At 39.8% G+C, this 27,260-nt stretch overlaps 1 protein-coding gene across 3 annotated transcripts; it reads right to left on the minus strand.

Moving 5' to 3' along the window:
* On the minus strand, nt 1–26,859 carry C6 (complement C6). Of its 3 annotated transcripts, none has more exons than XM_040655630.2 (19): nt 26,796–26,859; nt 26,480–26,649; nt 25,292–25,476; nt 24,453–24,609; nt 22,319–22,463; nt 21,523–21,664; nt 20,573–20,711; nt 18,445–18,645; nt 14,302–14,542; nt 13,245–13,367; nt 11,321–11,487; nt 10,865–11,090; nt 8,632–8,803; nt 6,999–7,110; nt 6,486–6,618; nt 5,300–5,491; nt 4,745–4,835; nt 3,634–3,875; nt 1–1,721 (listed from the first exon to the last, which is right to left on the minus strand). In XM_040655630.2, the coding sequence occupies exons 3-19, from the start codon at nt 25,432–25,434 to the stop codon at nt 1,540–1,542; spliced, it is 2,808 nt and encodes a 935-aa protein (XP_040511564.1). In that variant the 5' UTR covers nt 25,435–25,476; nt 26,480–26,649; nt 26,796–26,859; the 3' UTR covers nt 1–1,539.
* Nucleotides 26,860–27,260: the final 401 nt, after the last annotated feature.

A 27,260-nucleotide genomic window follows, 5' to 3' on the forward strand; every position in this document is an offset into this window, starting at 1 on the left:
TACAAGGGCAAAACTATCTTTTTATTAAAATCATTTTGACTACATTTTAAGCAAGAAAATGTAATGCTTTATTGTATTCAGCTGAAGGATTCGTTGTTTCTTTTCCTTGAGCTGCATCCAGTTGAAACTAACTGCTGTTGATTTAGGGAAACTGGCAGCATCTCAAATGTGTGGGTATGATACCTCTTGGAGGGGAAATAATCATTTCATATAGAGCCCTCGCCCTGCTCCCATGTGACTCTATCCATCCCTTGGCCAGTTGTGACAGTCATGCATTGGACACATCATTCACAGATGGACGTTTTTTTGGATGCCTCTCTCCTGCCACCCCCTGATTTTCATTGTTCAGCTCACTGCTAGTGGATGAAAGTCCCTGTCAACTTTCCCCTGCTTGGAAGGCAAGTTTCTAATCCCCTGGCTTGTAAAATCCTGAGCCTGAGGATCAAAACCAACAAACAAACCCAGAAAGCAGACTGTTCTTCCCCTCAGTTACACTGATTAAAAAAAACCTCATGGTTTTGAAAGCTTTGCTGAATCACTATATATTTGTGGTTTTCAGAATTTTGTATTGCTCTCTGAATTTGCATAGTGAGTGCCCATAGGAGTAGACTCCTTTATAACTCTGTTATGTATCAGAAGGAATATGAAAGGATCTTCCCCTCAACATAAGAAGGACATGGAGCTGTTGGAGCACGTCCAGAGGAGGGCCAAGAGCACCCCCTCTACGAGGACAGGCAGGGAGACTTGGGGCTCTTCAGCCTGGAGAAGGGAAGGCTCCAAGGAGACCTTATAGTGGCCTTCCAGTAACTGAAAAGGGCCTACAGGAAAGCTGGGGAGGGGCTTTTATGAGGGCATGTAGTGACAGGATGAAGGAAAATGGTTTTAAACTGGAAGAGAGTAGATCTAGAGTAGGAAGATATTCTTTACTATGATGGTGGTGAGACATTGGAACAGGTCACCCAGAGAGGTTGTGGATGCCCCCCCCTCTGGAAAGCATTCAAGGCCAGGCTGGATGGGGCTGTGGTCCCTGCCAACCTGCAGGCAGTTGGAACTAGATGGCCTTAAAGGTCCCTTCCAACCCAAACCATTCTATGATTAATTCTATGATTCTATGTTGAAGTGCCCAGTCTGCCCAGCGGGCTCTCAGCCAGTAAGACGATCAGGATGCAGAGCAGTTACCAGAGAAGAGACAGAGCAACAAATGGCTGAGGAAAGGACAAGTCTTGCCCAACACCAGAGAGACCAGAGGCAGAGCTCCCCTTTCTCTTTTCCCATTTTCTCCCTTCCCTCTCTCTGTCCATGCAGAATTATCAACAGTGAGAGCAGTCCCCATACCCCACACCTCAAGTCATTCTGAAACTGAAATAAAAATCCCACTGCCAATCTTCTCCCATTAAATTAGCTCATTTTTAACATTATTATTATTATTGCATCCTTTTTGAGTTCCTTTGTCCTTTTATAACCAGTTGAGCTTTCCCTATGGCGGCTCACCCCATTTGTGGTGCGATGACAGTGGTGGGCACTGAGAGAGCCACTGATTTACCCCAGGCAGCTCCCCTCCTCCAGCACCTCCAGTCCGATGCCAGCACATTTCATGGCTGCCAGCACACAGTGACTGACTCTCTTCCTTCTCCCTGTTGACTCCATCCGGATGCAGTGAAGCTGGCTCTCTTCTCTGGGGCACTGGTAAGGCATTAGGCAGGAGCACTGCATCTGTGATTCTGGCAATGAATGTGTTGGAGATTTAGCTGCAAATTTTATGACTAGAAACATTTTATAGTTTGACAACCTTTCAAAAGCCAACAGGGAAAAATGCTATTGCAGGTTCACGATACCTTAGTCAGAAAGCTTATAGTGCGTGCACTAGGTAGCAGGAGATTGGGAACAGAGACAATAGGAACTTTAAGTATCAGTTTTTGCAGCAATGACTACAGCAGCAGAAATGAAGTATCTAACTATTTTTATCCACTAGTTTACCTTGACCTTTCTTCTAAACAAAAAGATATTAAGTTGACTTTCTGTTCCCAATTATCTTTGCACACAATGTTGCTGTGAAATGGAGTCTTAAGGCCCGTATTGTGCCAGCTCCTATTTCATTAGAGCTCCCTTTATGAATGCTAAGCTACCTGCTGCTGGCCTGTGGTAAAACTCAGTCCTGACGGTTATTTCATTACCCATTTCTGATCTAATCAGATTCTGACTCTTTATATTCCTTCCCAGAAATTCACTGGGCAGGAAACTAGGTTCCTGCCTCCCTTTCTTAAAACAAATGAAGAACATGCATTTTACTCAGTTTAGCCTCTTTCGCATGGTACTGCTGTATCTTCTGCCTGTGTTGATGCAATCACGGACACAACTACTAATTAACTTCCATTTCCTAATTGTGCATACTCATGGACAAGAATATTTCTGAGGAGCTGGTGGGGAAGAAGTTCCAGTTAAGACCTCTGGAGTACCAGAATGAAAACTTAACATCTTTTTCTCCCAGGACTCCTCTGAACAGAGCTCCTCTGTGGGTCTCTGAGATAAAAACACTGAGGTGATGGCACTGAATCCAGCCTTAATACAGTTTCATAGAGGGAACAGAACTAGGCTTCTCAGGGGCTCTGGAATAAATAAACTAAATGTTTTTTGAAATTATAATCACCTACAGAGGAGCTCACCCTGCCGTGCTCCCTGAAGGGCACATCTGGTCCGGGTCGGTGCTTCAGCCCCACTTGAAGCAATACCTTGTGCAGTAGGTTTAAGCCACCTACTTCAAATCCTGTGCTGCATAAATCATCTTGCAAAGCAGAGTTTTAAGACTGCCTCACACTGCTGTTGCTTTTTTTTTTTTTTTTTTTCCTTTCTTTTTTCTTTTTTTCACAAGCAGATGAAGCGTGATGGGATCATATTTGTCTCTGGAAGCAAGCGGGGGAATGAGCGTGGCTGCCACTCAGCCTTCTCCTGGCAGGCGCATGATGTGCATGGAGCCAGCCAACACCTCAGACACTTACAGGAAATCCTACTGCTGTTATCACCCAGTTACAAAGTAAATAGCCAAGTTGCACAACTGTGTTTATAAAATAATCCTCTTAGGGATTTCACCAAACAGCTTAGCTAGTTCATTAAAACTCTTAATAAACACAGCTTTCACATACAGGTATTTGCAAATTCTACCATTAAAATCCCATTAGGGCTGATGGCCCCTGTCTTGCTAAGTAGTTTTATGATTAGTTTCATAATTTAATTATATGCTATAGAAGGTGTGGCCCAGATTTACTCCTGAAGTACAAGCAGGTGGTTACAGTAGACTCATGGGGAATAGATGATAACATTTCTGGCTGCGTCTCTGTAATTAAGGATACAAATATTAATTCTTCCCAAACAGTTCCCTTAATCTTCAAATTTCTTTTATCTCTTACTAATGGGAAGTGGCTATACCACTTGTGCCTAAGAGAGAAGACTCATATCTGAGTGTAACACATGTTAGCAGGGACACAGCACTGACCGCACTTCCACGCTCCTCTGACTGTAACTTGCTGAAGTGGACCACAATACCTTTAAATCCTATTGTTACACAGCGAAGGAGCCAGCACATTTTAATTTCACTGCCTTTGGACAGAGATAAATGCCACCATTCAGAAGCCATACCTGGACATTCCTCCCAGTCATAGCAGGTGTCATAGCCACAGGGCACTTTCTTCAAGCTGTTTGCAGAGAGCTTTGCCCTTTCAATAGCCCAGTGTACGCTGGAAGTACTGTGGCAAGGGCCAGCATGCAAGAAATGAAATGACTGCTCTCCAAGGCACTTTTCAGCTGAAAACTGACAGCTGGGCTTCGTCACATGCTGTTCAGAAAGAGCATGTAGCACACAGATGTCTTCTGAGTAGTGGCTGCCCCAAGGAAAAAGAATAATTATTTTAACAGGCTTTGATGCAAGTCCATACGGTAAAAATTCCAACAACATAAGACGAAAAACAGCAAATCCATTACAGGCTAGATATCTGTCTAAAGACCTAAGGCTGTCCTAGCTATTGCAGTGTCTGGTCCTTGAGAACACCCTGGTACAGCATAGTGCTGTGAGCTGAGGCAGATTTGGTCCCAGCCAAGAGATACGAAGCCAGGGATGTGCTTGGATAAGGAAACAGGAGGTACTGTTATCTCCACAAGGCACAGGGCACTTCCAATGACCCTGTGCTGACCTGGCTCATACTCAAGCTATATTCATCTTTCATCACACCACACCTCTACCCTGGCCAGCCATTTACTAAAAATATCCGGGATAACCCTTTATTCACTTGAAGGCTCGAAGGTCCATGCAGGTCATGTTCTGCTAAGAAACAATAAGTCCAAGTCTTACATATTTTCTTATGCTCTCAATATAGAAGCATATGGTGTACTTTGCAGCACATTCACCTGAAAAAGGTGGGCGTCAAGCACAAGTAGTATGGCACACTAGGGTAAGGTGATGACTATGAAAGTGTAGAAGTTGAAAAGGAAGGAAGAAGAGTCGGGATGTCCAGTAGCAGATGACAATGGCACAAGACTAGAAGGAAGGACTGTGCTGTGCCATATGGTTAATTTTCATTTATTTCATAGACTGTAAAGAGGGCTGGAATTTGGATGCAGAGGCATAACTCATTAATTAAAGACCAGGAATCCTCAGTTTGCTGTCTTTTGCTACTCTTTGTTTTGTCTTCACAATGGACTGCCATTGGAGAAACTGTGAATCTTCTTTTTCAAATGAAATTGTTTAACTTACCCACAATCTTCTTCTGGATTCATACAGACACACTCAGACCCAACCTGTTTTTGTCCTGGATTGCAAACTCCTCTAATCTTAGTTTGCTCATCTGAAACAAGAGTGAGAGTTCTTGTAGCTGGACACAAAGTTAGCAGATATTACTTAGACTTCTACTGCCAGGGCTAAATTGTATTTATTTCAGTTTATCCTGCATTTCTCTCTTCATCAGGTGCAATGGCTGGCTTTCCACAAGTATGCGTACGTCTTTGCAAGAATCATTGGAAAAGCTTGCATACAAAATTTCAAAAGAATGAATTCTCCTGCTATATTTTCATAAAGCATTGTGAATACAGCTTTCTACCCCCCAAGATTACAGTTTCAGTATTGCAATTTCATAATCAAAATGTTCAGTACATTGCACCAAAAATTCTGATAATGTAAAACCAAACTTAATAAACAGTTGCTATGCATCTGAAAACTAGTAATCTGCTTTCTAGCTCTATCTAGTTATAATAAACCATGTTGAGAATACCAGCACTACAGGAATAGTAATGCACCTGCAGAGATACTAACCTTTTTCACATGTAATAGACCTCAGAATAGAAGGAAACCAGGACAGATCTTTTCCACAAGTATATTGTGTTTGACCAGTGACTACAAACCCAGCTCGACAGCTTAGCTTCACAGTTTCACCAATGTTGTAGTGTAGCTTAAATGGGGAAATTTCAACACTGTCAGATGTTGGTGGCCTCAGGCATAATGAGGCTGTATTAAAAAAGAAAAGAATATAATTCTAGTTGTTTTCATGGTGTAGGGATATTTATAGCAAGACATAATGCTTCAGGCAAAAAGCCATTAAGGAGCTCACAATAACACCAAACACTTGATTGACATTCAAAAATAATATTTGTCATAATTAAGTCTAGATATTTTCAATGCATGTCAATGTGTTTTATAAAAATAATTTTTGATCAATAGCTAAATAACTACAATCCATTACTAATGTATGCCAGTAAGAGTAATTTAATTTCACACTTTGTTAAAATATGACTGGTATTTACAGAATATTATAGTCTTGCTTTTGTAAGTGAAGCTATTGACAAAACAATTAAAGTCATTGGCGTTAAAGAACTTGGGAGTATAATCAGAGAATTTGTTTTTATAAAATGAATAGCAAGTCAATAAAATTACACTGAGTTTTAACAAGCCACTGCAAACTCTCCTGTTAGCAAGACCAGGCCGGTTCTCATCCATAACTGTTGAACAGACTTGTCTATAAATAGTTTGAGGCATTCATTTCTTGTGGAGATTTTCAAGACAGCGTAAAGGTGATTTTAGAGACATAATTAATTTAATATAAAAAATGGTAGTCAGACTCTTCCAAGAACACTCTGTTCAGCGTAACTATCAAACTTAAAGATTATTATTATAAATCTGAATATAAGAGATGAGTACTTCTCTCAAAGATATTTAAAACTGGAAGAGAGAAAGATCTCACAAAACGGAGTGTTTTTTAAAACATTTAACAGTGCAATACTCTTACAAAGCACACAGCAGCAACACTTTGAAATTCAAAGAGGAACGACGTAATGACACAGTAGGTTTTTGCCATGCTAGTGTGAATGCTCTAAGTATCTTATTAAAATGCTGTCTCTTCAGATATCATTACAGATTCTTTTGTTAAAATCTGTATTATAGTCTGTTTTGTGCATTTTTCCATGACTTGTTTTGTTTCCGAGCAAAACCAGTTTTTTCTTACGTTGGCATTCAACAGGTTGTTGTGTCCAAGTTTGATCAGGCAAACACCGAAGGAACTGATAGCCGATGAGGACGTGACCGCTCACACAGGCAATTTCAGCTTCTTCCCCTACCGCATACTGGTTCTTTTCATTCTGCCAAAAAAAAAAAAAAACCAAAAGTAAAAATACTATAAAAAATCTTGAATGAAAATAGCCATTGTCAAATAAATCAGTGCTTAAAGTCCTGCAGTGCTTTTCCTTCTCTGAAACAAGAGTCATCCAGTCACCTACAGAATATTTCTCCAGCCACACTATAAATAATGCCATGGTTACAACATATTCAGTGACCAGTTTGGGATGGGTTTCACTTTGCCTTTGGTTCACTTGCTCATGGATGCTGATGAGCTGGAGTCCTACAGCATGCTATACACAGCAACATTCTCACTAGCACACTTACTAGCTTGGATATCAATCTAGCAAAGAGACTGTGACTAGTACATTTTCCTTCCATCTCAATCATTTTTCATGCTCACCCTGATAAAACCATTTTCTGGTGGGTCTGGCCTGGAGCATCCAGTCTCAAGCACACCAACCACAATATCCAGTTCACTTTTTGCTTCATCGTCATTAATACAAGGAGCTCCACTGAAAAGTAAAAGTTGCTGGTAAGGATTCATCTTAAGCAGTTGTCAAAAAACAGTGGCAGAATGTCAAAACTTTTGGTCAGGTATGCTTGGAGTATTTTCCTCCTCAAAAGAAAGAGAGAAAGAGAGAAAGAGAGAAAGAGAGAAAGAGAGAAAGAGAGAAAGAGAGAAAGAAAGAGAGAAAGAGAGAAAGAAAGAGAGAAAGAGAGAAAGAAAGAGAGAAAGAAAGAAAGAAAGAGAGAAAGAGAGAAAGAGAGAAAGACAGAGAGAAAGAGAGAAAGAGAGAAAGAAAGAGAGAAAGAAAGAAAGAAAGAAAGAAAGAAAGAAAGAAAGAAAGAAAGAAAGAAAGAAAGAAAGAAAGAAAGAGAGAAAGAGAGAAAGAGAGAAAGAAAGAAAGAGAGAGAGAAAGAGAGAAAGAGAGAAAGAGAGAAATAAAGGAAGGAAGGAAGGAAGGAAGGAAGGAAGGAAGGAAGGAAGGAAGGAAGGAAGGAAGGAAGGAAGGAAGGAAGGAAGGAAGGAAGGAATGAAGGAAGGAAGGAAGGAAGGAAGGAAGGAAGGAAGGAAGGAAGGAAGGAAGGAAGGAAGGAAGGAAGGAAGGAAGGAAGGAAGGAAGGAAGGAAGGAAGGAAGGAAGGAAGGAAGAAATACGGTAAGAAGCCAGTTTGGTTAGGTTTATGAGTAATAATGTTGTGATACAGTAGCTTTTTGCCATGTCTAATGTGAACACTTAAAATACCCCCTTAAAATGCTTATGTGGTCATAACCCAATTGTTGCTATCAGTCAGTGGTTACAGGAGGCTGGTTTCTATCAGTGTGGAACTGTAAAGCCTAGTCTCTGAGGTAAGTAACAAAGAACCACATGGGCCGTTGCTTTTCATCCTCTCCTATCTGCTCCATAATCTCCTCTGCTGTCATTACATCAAGGATAATGAAAATTAAGGCTCATCTGTTTCTGTTTGTGATTCTCAGCAGAAAATTTGAACCTGTTCAAAATCTTATTCTTAAAGATGCAAGAAACTGAACTACTTTTGGGGCTGGAATTATTATTTCAAGTTGAAACCATGCAAAACTTGTGCATTAGATGTAATCAAAGCAGGAATATGAAAAGCTTGTTAATTTCAGAGGAATTCTCTCCAAGGCATTGAACTCAGACTTAAACCTTTAAGAGGATGTGGTACTAAAAAATAAAGAAACTGCCAACTACTGTTAGTGTAAGTAGATGAATTCCCCATAGCTTTGGACAGGAAGCCATAAAAAAGCTTAAGAGATCTACAGACTTTTAGGATGTTTTAGGATGTAATTAATCAGCCATTTTCTAGGAATAAACTGTGAGTAAATCTCAACCTGAAGCAAGTTGCAAAAATTTTCAAATATTTCCTTTTCTCAGCCCATGAGTTCAGAAACTTACAAAAACAACAACAAAAAAAGCTGTCTGTCATTTCTCCTTGGTCACAAAGCCACTCTGGAGGGCTCCGTAACTCTGCCTTATGACTGAAGAGTCTTTTGATCAACCATCTTCTTACTTGTCCATGAACACAGAGACATAACAGTCCTCCTCTTCTTCCCGTTCACCCTTGCAGGGTTTTCCACCATTTATTGGGGATGGGTTATTACACTCCCGGGTCCTTCTTCTCTTGAAAGAAGCATCACATGAGCTCCATTCAGACCAGCAACTCCAGCGACCATCTACAGCAACTGCAAGAAATAAAAGAAAGACCAATTTTTTTTTTTTTGACAGTTTTATATCATATATAGAACTTCTTAGTCAACATATTAGAGGGATGATAGTAAATTCATAATATCCATTTTCAGAGGATTTAGAATTGTTACTGTTAACAGAATAGCTTGTCTCGAGAATGTAAGGTTTTCCAAAGAGATAGTTAGGCAAATTTCAGATAGCTCCAGGAGAGCCTAAAATAGGCCTTTCTTTCCAGTTTTGATTGCAAGTCACATTTAAATCCAGAAGCAGTATATATTCTACTTCACGCACAGACGTTTGCATTTTCATGGTGCTGACAGCCTTCTCAGATAACTCAAGAAATGATAAGCTATCAAATTAAATATGAGCTCTAAAACTAAGTCTAAACACCAAACCTACTTCCCACACAAACTGAATTAAAATATCAGTCTTTTCTTACCCACCAGGCTATTCTGCCTGTGCCACCACAAAGCATTACATAAGAATTATTATTTACACACCATTTCTGTTCTTCGTGAGATATGTTGTCTACGTCCATATCTTTATTTGCATATCTTATATTGTTTCTTTTTGAAGCATATAGTTGTCGAGATACTTTTTCTTTTGACAAAATCAACAATATTAATACACTGTCTCTTCTGTTTTCTACATGAATGCCAAATTCTTTTGAAAAAAATTTCTTTTTTTGAAATTATTCTTAATTTTTTTCAGAATTATGATTTTGTTCCCTTTCCTTAAGACATTTCAAACAGATTTTTCCTTCTACACTATAATTAACAAATCTTATATCCATTAGATATTTTATATTAAACATAATAGGCTATAAGGAAACTAAGAAATGGATTTCTTAGTTTTTGCAACAATTATCTTTGATCCTAATTTCATCCTTTTTGCTAAACAACTTATTTCATACTGTCTCATTAATGTAGCCTAGGGATTTTTTTACCATGTCTTTTAATTTCTTTTAAATGCTATGCTTATTCTGTATTATTTCCTATTAGTAGTTGTCCCTTTATTTTAATAACTTCTGATAGCAATGAAGTAAGAAGTTGCATGAATTTTGTAAGGGAAGATTACAACGTATTTATCTTTGACAAAATTGACAGAGAATTTTTAGGTAAAAGTTATGATGTGAACGTATGATATCATGAGTTTTTTTCTAAGAATGTAAAAGTTTAACAACGTTGACGACCTGGCCCAGGGTGCATCTGTGAACAGCCCTTCCACACATGGTTGATGCTTCCCTGAACAAAAACTTCCTGAGGTCTTAGTGGAAAAGCACACAAACTACTGCTTATCCTACCATCTTGGTAAATCCCAGCTATCTTTTGTGTATGTTGTCCAACAGATAACATCCTTGCAGACATAAATTTTCCTGCCTAGGGAGTCTGAGCACTTTGAAAGATGCCTGAAAAGACCAGCCCAGCGACGGGCAGGACAGGCTGTATCAGGACTAAATCTTCAATATTTCTGCAATGGCCACAGCCCTGTTGGCAAGAACTTTTCAGTTGTTCTAAAGGTAGGACTAAATACCACCGTGCTCAGAAAAATACTTTTTGATAGAAACTGGAAAGAAAAGTGGAAGGCCAGGCTGGATGTGGCTCTGGGCAGCCTGGTCTAGTGGCTGGCGACCCTGCACACAGCAGGGGGGTTCAAACTCGATGATCACTGTGGTCCTTTTCAACCCAGGCCATTCTATGATTCTATGATTCTATGAACTGCATGAAACATGTATATGTTACATTTATTAATTTATGCATAAAGTGATAATTTTTTGTGCAAATAAATGCATTTTATATAAAATAAAAATATTTATGTTTCTTTATGTTTATACATTCATAAATGAATTTATAAAATCATTCAGGTTTTTATTTTTCAGTGAAATTTCAGAGTTTTGTTCTCTAGAAAATACAGCAAATTTAATTTTCAAACAGTCTAAGAAAGCAGTGATTAACCTTCTCAGTTCCCCTATACCACAGGAATTGGTGACTACAGCCCGCTATGGACTTCATATGACGAAGACCCCATTTACACCATGACAGTATCATCACACTCACCTGACTCATAACCTGGAGCTCGGATCTCACAGTTTGTGCCGTAGGTGCCAGCCTGGCACAAGCAGAGGCACTCTGTCCCAGAAAGCACAGGCCTGCCATTGTTGGGGCATGGGGCACACTGACATGGGTCAAACCTGCCTGCATATTCTCTCAGGGCCCTTCTCAGGTTGCGTCGCCTGGTCACGGCACAAGGCATGTTCTTCACCAGGTCAACAATAGACGACACCTGGAAAACAGCCATTCAGTTAGCACTTACCTTCAGTTTAACTGTGTGCCATACTTTGCAATGTAGATCCAACCAGGAAAGGCATATAATTTTCTTCACATCTTGCCCAGATGCGTGTGCACATATAATTCACCTCACATTCAACATCATCAGGATTTAAATGGCAGGAATGACTTGCATAGCTGCTGGCTGTTGGGTGTTTATCGATATTTTTCTTAAATTTCTGTTACCTCAAAGTCAATCACCACAGGATTATCCTTGGTCGATTCCAGCCAGTTTGTAAAGATTGTGTTCCCCGGAAAAGCCCCCTTTTTCTCCCAGGCCAGAGCTGCCGCGTACTCTGATCTGCCACCTTTGACCAGTGAGACTGACCGTTCTGCTGACTCCAAAATGGAACCTGAAGGGATTTCAGCACAGAAATGTCAGATGAAGGCCTTCAAAGGCTACAACAGCATCATGAGGAAAAGAGTAAGAGGATAGAAAAAAATATACTAAAATATTACAAAGTTACCCTTGGAAGAAATGAGTCTAAACTCAGAAAAAAAAAAAAAAAAAAAATCCTATTCTGCTTAGTGATGTATCAGCTTCCCAAAGAAGGCTGTGCAAGACTGCTGCCATGGAGATATTCAGAACTACACAATAGACTTGCAGAAATTGTATGGGATACAGCAGGCTTCTCTAGAAGAAGAATACACTGCAAGGCAGGGTCTTTGGTTCCAGTTATAAATGTCTGATGAACTAGACCTGATCACAGAATGAGTGCAAAAGCAGTGGAAGTGAGGGCATATCTGTTTTTAGTGACACAGAACACAGCCCTTACCATTCTTTCAAAAATTGCACCAACCTTCTGTGGTATGAGATGCTTTGGTGGGGGCTCCCTGATGTCTGTTCGAGATGAGGAAGATGGGAGGGGAATTGAGAGACTCCCCTCTCAATCTCCAACTGAGAGAGAAGAATGTGTGACCATTTCAAAGGCTTTGCAGAAGTCCAGGAAGATGACATCCGTCGCCCTTCCCCATCTACCTAAGCCATCACTCCATCATAGAAGACCACAAGATTCATCAGGCATGATCTGCCCTTGGTAAAGCTGTGCTGGATGTCTCAAATCACCTTGATCAGATCACCTCACTAAGTGCAGCCTGAGTAAGTTTGCAGATGATACCAAGTTGACAGGAAGTATTGATCTGCCTGGGTGTAGGAAGGCCCTACAGAGGGATCTGGACAGGCTGTATAGCTGGGATGAAACAAAGGGGATGAAGTTCAACAAGACCAAGTGCTGGGTCCTGCACTTCGGCCATAACAACCCCAGGCAATGCTACAGGCTTGGGGCAGAGTGGCTGGAAGACTGCGTGGAAGAAATGGACCTGGGGTGCTGGTCAAAGTTTGGCTGACCATGAACCAGCAGCCAAGAAGGCCAACAACATCTTGGCTTGTATCAGACATAGTGCTGCCAGCAGGAGCAGGGAAGTGATTGCCCTCTGTACTCAACGCTGGTGAGGTCACATCTCAAGAACTGTGTTGAGTTTTGGGCAGCACACTGCAAGAAAGACATTGAGGCTCTGAAGCCTGTTCAGAGAATGGCAACAAAGTTGGTGAGCGGTCTGGAGCACAAGTCTTATAAGGAGCAGCTGAGAGAACTGGGATTTTTTACTCTGGAGGAGGGTCAGGGGAAAGGTTATCCCTCTCTACAACCACTTGAAAGGAGTTTGTGGCAAGGTAGGGGTTGGCCTTTTCTCCCACTTAACTAGTGATTGGACTAGAGGGAATGGCCTCAAGTTGTGCTGGGGAGATTCAGGTTGGATGTTAGGAAAAATTTCCTCTCCAAAAGAGCAGTTAGCAGTTAGGCAGTAGAACGGGCTGCCCAGGCAGGTGGTGGAGTCACTCTTCCTGGAAGTGTTCAAGAAACATTTAGATCTTGTGCTAATGGGCATAGTTTAGTGGGAAATGTTGGTAATAGGTGCATGGTTGGACTGAATAATCTTGGAGGTCTTGTCCAACCTTGTTGATTTTATGATTCCATGAATGCTGGCTTCTCTGTCAGTGCTGGAAGAACACCTCTAGTTCAAAGCCAGGAGGACCTGGTGTGCCTTGTTGAGGAGGTTGTATCTCTCAGGATAACTAATAGGATACAAACCCTGTTATTATCATAGTTACCGTCATGTTTCACAGTCATCTTGTTTGTGATGCATTCAGTACTGACTTTCTTTTTCTTTCGGAAGAACACACGCCTTGTTGTTTCTGTTCGAATACACTCCATTGATTCATCCACTGACAGACCTAGAAGTACAAAAGCAGCAGCTGCATCACCTTAGATCTGTTACATCACAGGCCTCCCTGCTCACTGGTTGCTTTCTGACCTCTTTACTACACTCAAGTTCCTGATCCACCATTGTCTCTGCTGCCAGGGTCTGTTCAACCGGTCCCATCAGGCGCTGACTATAGACTCTCCTAAACTCAGCCTATTTCTGTCTAGGTATTAGACAGAAATATGTCACCTATGTCACCTCTTCTGTTGTATCTGACAACCCTTCCTTCTTCTGGTGCACCATGGAACAGTCCTTTGCTGTTCAAAATCAAAACCCAGTCACCCAGGGTGGTACTCAGCAGAGGTCAGTGGTGGTGGGAACAGCAAACCTTCATCCGAGCCCAGGTAATAGCAGTGGACAGCTCTGCCTGGAGCAGTAATTACCACCTATTCCTGCAGCACTTTGAACAAAGACCACCAATAGTATATAATAAGACATTGCTCCTGAATGTACCCAGTTCCCTGGCTACAAACATCTGTTTTCATTTTGACCACCTAGCAGTCATGGATTAAGTTTCAGACTAATTTCTAATCGATGTCAACAGCTCTAAAACTGTAGCCCAGAAGGCGACATCTCTCTCAGACCTCAGTCCCACAGTGGGGTATGTTGGGAAACCTTCTTGGTGTCAAAGCATTTGGACTTGAAGGTCCTAAATACTGACCCTGAACACAGGGACATTTACCAATTAAAGAAGTTCTTCAATTTTTCGAAATAAAGAGTGGAGTAGAAGTTTCTTCTTGCTTTATATTTGGGCAGTGTGAGTAATTCCTCTGTCTATGCATGTCTAAGGGATTTTTTTTTTCTATTAGATGTTGAGTTTTCTATGTGGTGTAAGACCTAAAAATAGGCAATGGTAAGAAAAATGGTAAACAAATAATGATATTTTCTTGCTAAAGATTACATACCCGAGTTCTTCAATTCTTCCGAACTATACTGGTAAAGAATGTCGTAGGAACCACCCATCTTTCCAGAGGTGTAGTAATGAGTGCCAAAGTCGTCAAATATTCTGCTATATAAAGCATAGTTGTACTCCAGGGGCAGCTGGTTTAGTGCTTTTAGAAAGACATCTGAGAGCTGCAGATTTGACTCTTTCATTGTGAAGTTTGCAACAGAGATGACTTTATGGATTCTAATAAAGTTGGAATTCTAGATATAAAATAAATAAAATAAAGTAAAATAAAATGAAATAACATAGAGTGCCACTGTCATAGGTAGTTGATTGCAGAAAATAGAGTGGCCAAGAGGATGACCTGAGCTGCATTGCAAAACCTATTTCATCCAGTCCATCATGGTGCTTTAACCATGATTAAACTCACCCAGACTAGCCCTGGAATTTCCAAGCATCCAGTGAGATTCTCAGGGACAACGCTCATTACTGCTTCACATTGTGGGAGTATATAGGATTTCAGTGTGAGTTAAGAATTCCCAAGCAGTGGACAAACAGAAAGCAAAATGACTTCTGCTATAGCAAATAAACCAGTAATTGATAAGACAGTCAAAAGACTAGGAGGAAGGGCTGAAGTAAGTGTCTGTGAGCTGTTGGCAACTAATCTTGAGTGGGTATTTTGGATACTACCTCACTATCATGAGGTCTCAAATGTTGTTTATCAGTCTGCTAAAACTAAACTTACAGGAATAAAGATTTAATTCAGTGTCTGGCTGTTAACACGCAAGGCCTGGGGTGTGACATGAGGGGAAAAAAGCAAAGAAGAAAGTTCAGAAACTAGAAGCATCACCTCTTACATTCATGTTTTTGAGACAGCTAATTTTTTTGTTCATTTGTTTTCATTGTTGAAGGTTGCTAATGGGGGAGCTCAACTAAAAAGAGAGGAGAGAAAAATACTGAATGGAGAAACTGGTAATATGGCAAAAAAAAGTAACCAAAAAAAACCTGAAGCAAAGAGATGGAGAGCAGAAGAAGTGATGGGAAAGAGGACCAAATGAGTAATCTGCAGAAAGAAACAAAATCATTATAAGCAAAATTGATATTGATCTATATATGAGTTCTTCTATTGAGTTTTTGTGTTGGTAGCTTGATTCTGATCCACTTCTGTCTTCAGGCTTGTGTGGCATAGAAGACATAAGACTGCATCTAGATATGGAGTTTCTTCAGCCAGGAGTCAGCAACACAACATGTGAGCTGAACCACAGCACTCAGATGTGCACAGCACTGTTCATTTCAGTGCACTCATTTGCACTCTGGAAGATAAACCAAGGGCACTCAGCTTTATGCAGCAGTGAGAATAAGAACGGAAGAAATAGGGTATGTAATATTCCCTGGACTGTACTCTGCTCCTAAAATACCCTGAGGTAATATAATTTCTAAGAAAATGACTTCCAGGTGATTTCGGCTCAATTTTCAGCCATACCATATAGCATTTCAGTTGTGCACAAAATTACAGGCCACTTTGGCAAATATTAATGCTAAATGCTCAGGTGGATGTGATGATCCTTCATACAAAAAAATAATTTTTGTCTTGACATGCATCACACATTTATATTCTCTAATATTAGAAGTATCTTAAGTACTTTTCTTAGTAGTAATTTCCCTTACATTTGTCAAACCCAGTGATTTCTGTATTAAATCCCTGAGGCTTGAACAACCTTGGAAACTTTTACTTGAAGAAGAAATTCAGTAAACTGGATTCAAGAGTCTCCAGTTATCTCTGGTCACATGTCTAAACATACTGGTAACCCCCGGTGCCTGTGGCAATCTTGATCTGTGAATACCAGGTATTAATACAAAATACAGTGCTGTATATCAGAGGTGATTATTCTCAAAGATATTCAGTCAAAATCTTGGTCTAAATCAAGTGCAAATACTCAAATAAGTTCAGATATGATATAAAAACTACTCAACTGACAAAAGAAAACAACAGCCAGACACAAGCTGAGCTGGACTGATGTAACCAATAGTTTTAATTAATTAGAACACTTCTAATAGAACAGACTCTCACTAGAACATACTGGTTAATTAAATAATGTTTACTTCCAAGTAATGCAAGCACAGAATCTTGCCTCTCTGTGTCTCACATCACCATGGATGGGGATGGCTTCCTATCTTTCAGACCTCAATTTCTGAATTGTGGTTCAAGCCATCCAACTCAATGAGCTGTAGCCAAGAATATTAGGATCATGAGCCAATGGGTTGGGCACAAAGACTTCAGGAGTCCCTTGGTGTCTTTGAATGCCTGGAATGCACATGCTATCAGGCAGTTACCAGTCTGTCAACTCTGAGATAACTCCTCTATCTCAAAGGAATGTGGAGTTTGAAAAAATAAATGAAATTCAGTAAAAAAATAAAATAAAATAAAATAAAATAAATTTCAAGAAAATGGTACATAAAAATAACAACATGCAGCATGATGGGCAAGATTAATCAACAAGTTTATAATGAAATGGGTAACATAATAATAATTCATAATATTAAAGTTTCACTTTATGAGTCTTTCCTTATATTTAGTAGAGAATAGTGAGAGCTGGTCACTGGGGCTCCCTTTAAGCCCTGCTGGAACACTATTCAGAGCACTCACATTTATGCAAAAATCCACTGAGTTTCTTTTAACTGATACAAAATGAGGGTAACTAGCTGAGATGCAGGGTTCTGTAAAACTTCCATTATCTGCAGATATGCAAGAGGTATCCCATCCAAAATGCTTGTTTTGATGCAAACAGAAGACCTCAAAGGGGTCATTACTGTCATGAAAATTATTTAAAAATTAGAATACGAGATTATGTACTAAAGGGCCTAAAGATTAGCTTAACAAACAAACAAACAAACAAAAATATGCATCAGAAACATCATATTCATATTTCCTCTTAACAACATGGAAAAATTCAAGACCTTTCAAGTCACTTAGGCCCTACAGTGACTGTGATGCTCATGTGAAGCTATTTTGCTTGCAGTTTGAAATTCTGGTCTGAATTTGACCTCCCAGGTTGTGAGTTCCCACTCATTGTCAGTGATCTATTTGAATTATTTTCACTTTATAAGTGAGTATTTTAAATTTATGGATTTGTTTCATATACATATGTAAGTAGATATCTATTGGCGTATACACCTATAAATAAACTGCATACAGGTAGGCACAAGCGAAGAGGCTTCCTGTAACATGGTAAAGAACCTGAGGAAGATCAAAATTAAAAGTCTTACCATGGATACAGTCAGGAGGGAATTTAAACTTAGCCACCCATAGCCAACAGCACACCAAGCTATCAGCTTTTTCATGTATGTTTCTGAGATTTCATGACAATAAAGTTGAAAACAAATCTAAGTCCAATAAACCTTCCTCAAGAAAGTTTCACTGATATTAACATTTCTTTATGTAGTTTGGGGCTGGGTTTAAGCCATTAAGAACACACCATTCTATCAAAATAAACTTACCAGTTCTACAAAAGAAAAACTTGATACATATAACTACATCAGAATGAAAGCAAATAGAATTCCAGTAGACGGAAGTTAAGCATGGATTATTTCAGACTAGAAATAATGGACTATTTAATAAGTCAAGTTACTTAACAATTAAGACAAGCCTGTAAGCTTGTAATAAATCTTCTGTCATAAACATTAAAATTATAACAGATGTTTTTGTAAAAGATTCGCTATAATTTTATTATAGCTCTTGAGTTTCAACAAGCTTTAATTTTGATCAGTTTTATGACCTCTGCCAGGTGTAATTACAGACAAAAGAACAGTTAATCCTTTACTATCATGAAACTCTATAAGCATCTGAATATTATATTTCACAGTATTTACCTGAATAAAAGAGGCAAAATATTATGGGATGTAGTTGTCTGCTCTCAGAAACTTTTCTCTTGATGTGTTATTTCCGAGATTGTTTTTGTGACTGTGTGCAGCTTAACAGAAGGTATGTAACAACCAGGAAAAACCTGTAGTATCAGGAGAGGACCTTCTTGATTTTTAATTCTAGTAGTTTTGCAAAATAATATGCCTTGCTAGTGGATAATGACCTTCGGTAGCTCAGTTCCCCTAAACAAGAAGATGGAAACTAAAAGAAAGGAAGACACTGATGTCAGCATTCAATTACCTTTTCATGTGAAGCTTCAATGGCTTTCTTGAAGGAGGAAGATGATGTGATTTGAACTTTTCTCTTTTTTGAGAATAGACCCGGTATGCCAGATCTTCTCTGAGAAGAATGGGAGGATGTACTACTTCCCACATCACCGTCACTCAGAGGCGTTAAATCCCTGTAGAAATCTGATTTTACATCATCCTCTTCATCTATTACCTAGAGATTCAGGAAATCAAAATCAATTTTCCCTAATAACAACTTGAAGGGGAGCAACCTATTCAACAATGAATTCTTAGCTTCTTCTGGAATAGACATGTCTGATGCTTGGGAACACATCAGTAAGCTAAAAAGCTGTTCTAGGGTAAGGAGATGGTTACACATAGGCAGTTATACAAGGAAAAAAAAAAAAAAAAAAGAGTCACATTCTTCTAAAAATCCCCAGTCCCCTTGCCCTGAAGCTTAAGAATAATTTTCCACAAAAGTTTCAACACACTCTTCAAAGACTCTCAGACCTGCATATTGTGTCCACACTAAAAGTAAGTCTCAGAACGTACTTACGCATGCCCTCTATACTGCACAATGGTGTGTTTTTTACTTTCTGCTTGATTCCCTTCTAGAAGAATGAGCAGGTTTTATCCAGATGGGAGTCATAGCATACCTGTAGTGTAAGTCACTGTATCACACAATGGACTAGAAGTAGATGAACAGTAACAGAGAGTGAACCTACCTGTTAACACTGGCAAGACTCAGTTATGCTGCTGTGCTAAGCAGTGATACTAAGGCATCTTGAGCATCTGTTCAAAAGTGACTCATTTCCCATAACTAAGGCAAATCCCTCGCAAGATTTGTGGGTTTTAGATTCATTTTTTACCATTTCAGGCTCACTTAATAAGGCTTTGTAGGATCTGTGAAGGATTTTGGGCAGTGATGTCCACTCCCATGATCTAGTTCTGTTCTCCAAGAAAACATGTGCTTTTGCATTAAAATACATGGGAGTTCCAAACAGAAAGCTGATTCATATTTCTATATCAAAAACTACTCTAAATGTTGAAAAATAGAGTTGCACTCTCAGGTGAGAGTCCCATACTCATATTATTTCTGCAGATGGACATTAGTTACCTCATAGACAACAGAACTTAGAAGAACTGGGCAAACCAAGACTTGTTTTTCCCATAGAGTATTTATGCACACAGTACTTCTTCAGTGCCATTGACCAAACTAGACAATGTTGGAATGTGCTTTGTTCAACTGTGCCTTTTAAAGTAAAATCTCACAATGTTCATGGTAGTAATCAGCAGCTCAGTTTCTTCCACTCCTTGAACCTTTTTTATGTCCTGCATCCCTTCCTTCCCAGTGCTGTAGCCATTTGCTTCAGAGAGGGCCTTCCAGTATGTACGCAGTCAGATACTATACCTTAACCACAATATCACAGTTATTTTATACATATCAGTGTCTAAAAATCTAAAATATCCTGCCTAAAAGTCACATTCCAAGATCTGGGGAAAAATAAAAGCCAATGTCTTTTTGTTCTTGGTCTGTCCTGCAGACATTCTTCCCAGACTTCTTCCCAGACTTTTGTCTTTCTGCCTTGCAGATTCTGTAGCTGCCTCTTCTTACTGCTGGTTGGAAGGGTTGGTCAAAGGACAGGCATGACTGAAAGGCTGAAACAGCTACGGGAGGAACTGCTCCTAAGGTTGCAGATGCCTCAGCAGGAGGTTTGTGCTGGGAGAGCTGTTGGTACTGGAAGGATACATCAGTAATGCTAAAATGAGCTTTGGGCTTTAACAAGCCACTGGCTGGAATATTCCACAGTTGGGTACCAAGTCACAGCAGAGGTATGGTCACAGTCATGAGGAAGCAGGAGAGAAGCCGAGATGAATTGTGTTGATTCTGAGGAAACACTCACTGTGGAAGTGAGAGAAAGGTACAAGTAGAGCGACCTAACACCACTCATTGATTGAAAAATTTGAAAAATTGAAAAAAAAAAAAAAAACATTTCTGCACATCACCTGAAGCACTTTCAGGCCTCAGCAGGCTGAGAAATCTTGTCTTCTTAAGGCTTCCTAAGACTTCAGCATATAACTTGGACCATGTTTATGAAAATGGTTTTTTTTTTTTGCTAAAAGTTGCTGCTAAAGAGTACCTGAAAGCTGACAGCCTCCAGGTTTGCAGGCACACGATAGGACTTCCTTGTCTCATTGCGTCTCACTGTTCTACATTCTCCTCCATTGAACGAGTTGCCAAGGACTTCCCCTCGGCTCTCTCCCGACAGAATGTGAAATCTAACAACAACAACAACAAAAAAAAGGAATTTCCAGAAATTAAATGCTATTAGAAAGATATAAGTATATACTATTTGTTGTCAAGGATGCTGTATGTTTGAATGAGAGGACATAAGTGTTAAGGCTATGTTAGTGCTTTGAAAGAAATTTCTTCACAGGAATTTCTGATTCACCCTGAATTCACCAGAAAAATTATACATTCAGCCTATAACACCAAGGTCAGTGTAAGACTTTCTTGGACAACCACTGACTCAAGTAGAGAAACACACTAAAATGGCTCATGAAAATTAACATGCAGTTTTCCAGTCCAGACACAAGTGTTTGCTATCAGAGTGCACTGAGCTCATTCAGAAACACAGCACTTGGGGCAGGCATCACATGCCTGCAGGTGTTGCACTGATTTAATTAGTAGCCTGGAAGAGGTGATGGCTGGTATTGCAAGACATGTATCATGCACAACCAAACATCTACAGAGGAACATCCTCCAAATTTCTGAAATGCTTTGTAATAACTGAGCTGGAATTTGTCAGTAAGTGGAGTTCTGGTTGCTCAGAGGGTAGGCAGTGTCCCTCACATAGCAGTGTTCCCCGATGGCTCCTGCTGCAGGAGCAGGGCAGAGTAGGACTGGCAGATGAGTGGGCACGTCCAAGCCTGGCTGTTTACCTACATTCTTATAATCTCTTACTACTTTTCATTTAAGAGATCGTGTGTTTTAATGGGATACTCTCACATGCAAATTTGAGAATTGTCTTTTTTATGCAAGTTACTGATAAACAATATAATGCCTGTGAAAAAAGCAAAGCTGGCTTACCCGCTGCCAATTAAATGCACACCTGGGATGCTCTCAAATTTTCTGCTACACACCACCTTTTTTCTCCCACAATATCTTTCATCAGAGTTGTCCCCACAGTCATTATCTCCATTGCACTCCAATTTTTTTGCAATACAGCGACCTGCATCAGAGAAAAAGCAGCAGCAAGAGGATTTATGCAATGATTCGTCACACCTGAATGCAAAAAAGAACAGTTTCTTTCCCTAACAATGGTGTAAACTTGCAAGAGGAATTAAAACCACAAGGCACTTCAACACCTACTTCACTGCAATAAAAATATTTGTTTCTGTTCTGCCAGTTTGTGCTACTTTGAAGGCACAATGGCCAAAGTTAAGGTTTAGCAAAAGGAAATTTGGATAGAATTATCAAATCTAATCAAGTATACTTAAAATTAAGCAAGAACTACCAACAAAGTGATTTAAAAAATTAATAAAAACAGTGCAAGTTTGATTTCAGACATACAACAAAGATACGTTTGTACATGTAAAATTTGTGCAAAAAAAATCTCATTGGAACAGTGCTACTTTCTAGCAGCCATCGTGACGCTACCATCGTATGATAAAGACTGCACAAGACCCTGAATTCCTTTTAACTAAAGAAGAAATGCAACCATTAATTTCCCATTAAACATAAAATCCTCAGCTCCCTGACCCTTTTTCCTAAAGTCTGTGCACAGAATACATAAGGATGACCTGGACTTTTTTTTTTAATGTCTCAAACAGTAGCTATTGTCTACCGCATAATGCAGAAGCTAAGCTATGATGACTATCATTACCATTTTCGCACTGAAATTTATTCTTGCAGTCCACATCCACGATGTTGCAGAGCTTGGCTGGAAAGCACGGTCGGGATTGCACCAGCGGCTCGGTGCAGGCCTGGCCCCCGAACTGGGATGGCCGCAGGAGTTTCCTGACACGAAACTGGGGGCAGAAAAATAAAAACTTGTGATGTGTGAACGGGAGATTTTTTCCAGTTCCTTATCAACTCTGTTGAAATAGAACTACTATGATGGGGCATGCATCCCTATCCCCACATCTGCTGGCTTGGCTCCCTCTCACAAGGTCTGAGAACTGAGCAGGAGAGAATATGTACTTCTGAAATTTTCTACTGTTATACTCAAGCTCATTTGTTTTTCTTTCCCCAAATCAGAACCCACCTTGCAGAATACCAGTGTTGAATGCTGCTAGAAAATCATTTCAGTTATGTTTTCCACCCCTGTTCCAGGGGCTGCAGAAGAAACTTATCTGCCTCTGACTGAACTGTTCTTTCCCTAAGAAAGAATAGGAAACATTTCCCCAATTGATAAACAGTTCCTTGCAGACTTCATTACATCCCTGCCTCTAGACAGACCTTGAAGTCTAACAATTCAATGAGACCTAAAAAATAAATAAATCTGTAACTGAGTGACTATGATCAGAGGGAACAAAGAGCAATGCTTTCTAAAGGCTTTTGGCTCATGACAACCCTTTCTTGTACTCTGTTTGGAATCTACAACGCATGTTATATTGTTTATGTGAGCTTTAACCTCTTCATCACTTCCATTCACTGGGAGCTTGACTACAACAGTCTTCACATTTATCTTGAGGGCACATCCTCCATTCTGAAGGCTGTTTATATTTATAAAGGTCAGAAGCAGTGATTTTTATAGTTTGGAGGAAAAATACGTTCAGCTTACAAAAACACTTCTTTTTTTTTTTTTTTTTTTTTCTTTTTTTAGCCTGAAGCAGCAAATACTTTGCATCAATATTTACAGCTAATAAAAATGAGCTTTCACACAGGGTTGCATAGGTAAGGAACCCAGAAATTTAACTAGAGGATACGGATTACAAAAACGAGTTTAAATGAGGGCAATAAGAATCTTTCCAGTTCTTGCAGTTTATTTGCAGTCTCCCATTCTTTCTCCTCATTCTGCTCTCGGTCACCACCCTGGCTGTAGGTTGTTTCCTAGAAATGCTTCTTCATGGCTGCCCAGCACCAAACTTTATTTTGTCCTGCACTGGCATCAAGATAGGTATATATACATGTTAAGATACATACACAGTACCTAACAGGCTTTCTGACACTGCTGTTCAGATGTGTATTTCTGAAGCCGCACAGGACCTTCAGAAGAGCTGTAGGCTATATCTGCATGGACACTTAGAGAGATCTGTGGTAAGCCTTGGAACCACCAGCCATGTAACTATCCCAAAAAGCTCCCTGCAACCTTACAGTTGCCAGGGCTTTTTCTGTCAGTCTCACCTGAACCTGTTCTTTCACCTCTTCTCTCTCTGCTAGGATAGGTCCATTTAACTCCTAACTCTGCCATCAAGGAATCAACACAAGCCCAGAGACTTTGCCACAGGAAGATTTTGTCCTACAGATACTAATCACATCCACCTGGGTTTCGTGTAGACTATCAGGGTTGCAGAAAAGGTGCTAAGGATGTCTCATCAGCAACCTCAGACTGGTCCTGACTACGATACTGCATTTCTTAACAGTGCTAGTTATGATTTGCCAATTATCTCTTTTCAATAGACAATTTGATCCTATTATCTTTCATTTTCAGAACATATAAAATATTATGCTGTGTGAAAGATTCCATGACATGCTTCTGTTGAAACAGGAATGCAAACTCTATAGCTTAATTTATCTCTGATGTAGAAAACTCATCTTTAATAATGACAGTAGTACTTTCGAAGCAAGTTCTCATAGATGGATTTACACTACTAAATTGCCCCTTTCTGTTTTGATATACTTATTTTAACTTGTTCCCTCCAGCTCCTACTGTTATAATTTATAACAGTTATAACCTTGTTAGCTTAAACTGTCATTTTGCAGAACCAATTTCCTTGAAGTCAAATATCTGAAATAAAGAAACTTCTTAGGCACAATTTCTTGCACTTAACATGCATAATACATAATCTACCTACTTGTTTTTCAATGCATGGGTCACATTCTGACCAAGGGCCGAAGTCTCCAAGTTGGCAGTTGATAGGACAGGTTTGTTGGTTACACGCACGAGATTCCTGCTTGGTGCACAACCGGTCACAGAAGTTTTGGTTATAATATTCATCCATTTTTATTTGCCTAGAAAAGGTCATTGAAAGAGTTACATCAGGGAGGAAACAAACTGCAGATGTTCTATAACTGTAGGTTAAGGCTGTTAATGTTTTAAATCAATAAAAGCTTGAATGGTAGTGGATGACTCTGGAGCGATGACTGAAAGTAAAATCTAAATACACCTTAAACTAGGAATGAAATAAGGGATTTCTTGCAAGTTTAGAGTACGCTCCTGAATTGCGTCTAGTTTTGTGCCATTGAATCCTTAGTTAACTATGATTGCAAAATTATTTGTACAGGAAGCAGCTTTCTGTCAGATTGCCATGCTGGAACTCGTATCTTCCAGAGCGCTGCGTGGCGCTGGGCAGAGCTCCCAGCGTGGGCACTGGGCACGAGCCCTGCTCACAAGAGCTGGCTGCTCAATGCCCACTGCTGGCAAGGCCACCCCAGGACCTGGCTGTTCTGACTGTGTGTGTGCAGAAATAATAGGTTTGTTTGGAAGCACTGCAATATTCTATGCACAACTTTAAATCGTGCAATTAAAACCCAGTCATCTGCTAGACACTTCGATACTACCATTTTTATTTCTAGATATATTATGGATGCTGAAGCATCAGACACGGTACCTCCCTCCCGAAAGTAATTTTTTTTTTTTTTTTTTTTCAGATAAAAAGTAAACCATAAGTGCAGTGAGGCAATTTGTCCCTACCTGTGCCTTGTCTGTGTGCCATAATTGCAGGTTTTTGAACAGCTGGACCATGACCCCCATGGGTAATGTTCACAGTAGCACCCTTGGCAGCTCCCAACCACCAGGCTCAGCAGGATCAGCTGTATTAGCACAGTCTTCTCCATAGCAGAGGTGTTTATCTACAGACAGTAAAAGCCCTGGAGGAACTGCAAAACTCACAGTTACTGCCTGTTAGTGACTAGTCTCTTCTGATCTGCTGGGTCTATAAATCCATTTCTCAATACAAATATTTCATTAAGCAGTGTACCTGGAATGCAGTGATAATGCATGAGAGAGTATTAAGTAAACCAGTGTAATGTAAAGGGAGGCAAGTCAAAGGCGTCTGATCTCTTTTTCAGTATTAATCATGACTGCATCTTAATTCTATTTAAGAAACTGTTCAGCAATTGTCTCGAATGTGACAAATAAAGATCTGCTATTCATCTTCATTGTTTCTGAAAAATATTTTCTAGGAATACAAATGAAAGCATGACTAAGCATTTTTCCTACTGGACACGTAAAATAATAGAGACTAAACACTAACTGGCTACAAATTCACTTTCAACCCCTTTTGCCTAACTGCTTTGCTGCAGTGAATCCCTCCTCCAGATCTTGCCTTGCTCTTAGTCCTGATGACTGAATGCTTTTTTCAGGAAAAACATTTATTCATTGAATAATTGCAAAGGATTTTTTCCTTCATGCTGTCACTGAACCAACAATAAACTGTAAAGGCTGTTGCAGCAGAACATACTCATTCTGTTTTGCCACACACACAAAAAAAAAAAAATAGGAAATGTAAAAACAGATATTATCTATTTTAAAACAATATTCCAAAGTACCTCATTTTGAAAATGTTTCAATGAAATGTGAAACCTTTATTTTATTTTTTTCAGTTACGTAGCCCATGCTATTCTGATTTCTATAGCTTGCTGAGAAAAATATTTTTTTATGAAGTGAAAATATTGCTTGCTGCTTTAGCAAAGAAAGCCAGTTGGCCTTCACAGCGCTGTAGCAGGGAGAGCTCAGCTTGCTTTTTATGCAGTCATTCAGTCAACAAGCTTCTTAGAGAGCTAAGTGTAATCAACAGAGTATAATCAAACTGAAGGCAGAGAAGTCAGCAATCTTGCCAATGAACCAAAAGGAGAGCAGATACTTGATATTCTTCCTTACCTGGGCTCCTGGCTCCTTGTACCAATACTCCCAACTTAGAAGAGCGATGAAGAAGCCCTACAAGATTCTCTCAATTACTTTGTTCATTCCTTCAGAGTGCTCTACAAAGAAAACACTCTCATCTGGTAGTGAAGTTCCAACCAATCAGTACACCAGAACTGTATCAGCAACTACATAAATGTAAGCACATGATAGAGATAAATTTAACCTTTCGAAGAAAAGATGCAAACAAACACAACAACAAAACACCCAAAAGCTTCCCAATACATCAACCTATATACACTGAAGCCAATAAAAATCTTTCTTATCAACTTACTCTAAGACTCTTGGCTGCAAAGCCAACTCTGCAGACTTGTCACAACCTCAGCATGGCTTGCTGCAGACTCTGAAATGAAAGGTTGGAGGTTTTATTTGATCTGGTTACTAGTTAATGAGGACAGATCCTGTCTGGTGACAGGAAGGGTCAGCCTAGTACAGCCTCTCTACAAGCAGACCCTCAGCAGCAGACGTTTTCCAGAGAGAGCTGTGCAAGAACATCTCTCCTCACAAACATACATGCCCAACACAAGAAGATACACAAACATCTGCATTTGGCCACAGTGGCTGGATGTACTGCAGGGCTCCTCAGTGCCTGGCAGGGGTGCACCACCTCTCTGTTCTGAGGGCAGCTGATGTTCTCACTCCTAAGCTCTGCCCAAGGGAGGAAACCCAGAACTCCAAAGAGCAGAAGGGAGGGAGCAAACATCACAGTGTTCTCAGGGAAATAAGAAAGACCGAACTC

Source organism: Gallus gallus, chromosome Z, assembly GCF_016699485.2.
Source record: "Gallus gallus isolate bGalGal1 chromosome Z, bGalGal1.mat.broiler.GRCg7b, whole genome shotgun sequence".
NCBI classification, from domain to species: domain Eukaryota; kingdom Metazoa; phylum Chordata; class Aves; order Galliformes; family Phasianidae; genus Gallus; species Gallus gallus.

Bases quoted from the DNA above. Each gene is read 5' to 3' on its own strand.
- C6 (XM_040655630.2), bottom strand. From the start codon at position 25,434: ATGGAGAAGACTGTGCTAATACAGCTGATCCTGCTGAGCCTGGTGGTT. The intron at 21,665-22,318 runs GTAATGATAGTC...TCTCTGATGCAG, and splicing joins TAAATTTCAGTGCGAAAATG to GTCGCTGTATTGCAAAAAAA. The intron at 5,492-6,485 runs GTAAGAAAAAAC...TTTTTAATACAG, and splicing joins ACAACCTGTTGAATGCCAAC to CCTCATTATGCCTGAGGCCA.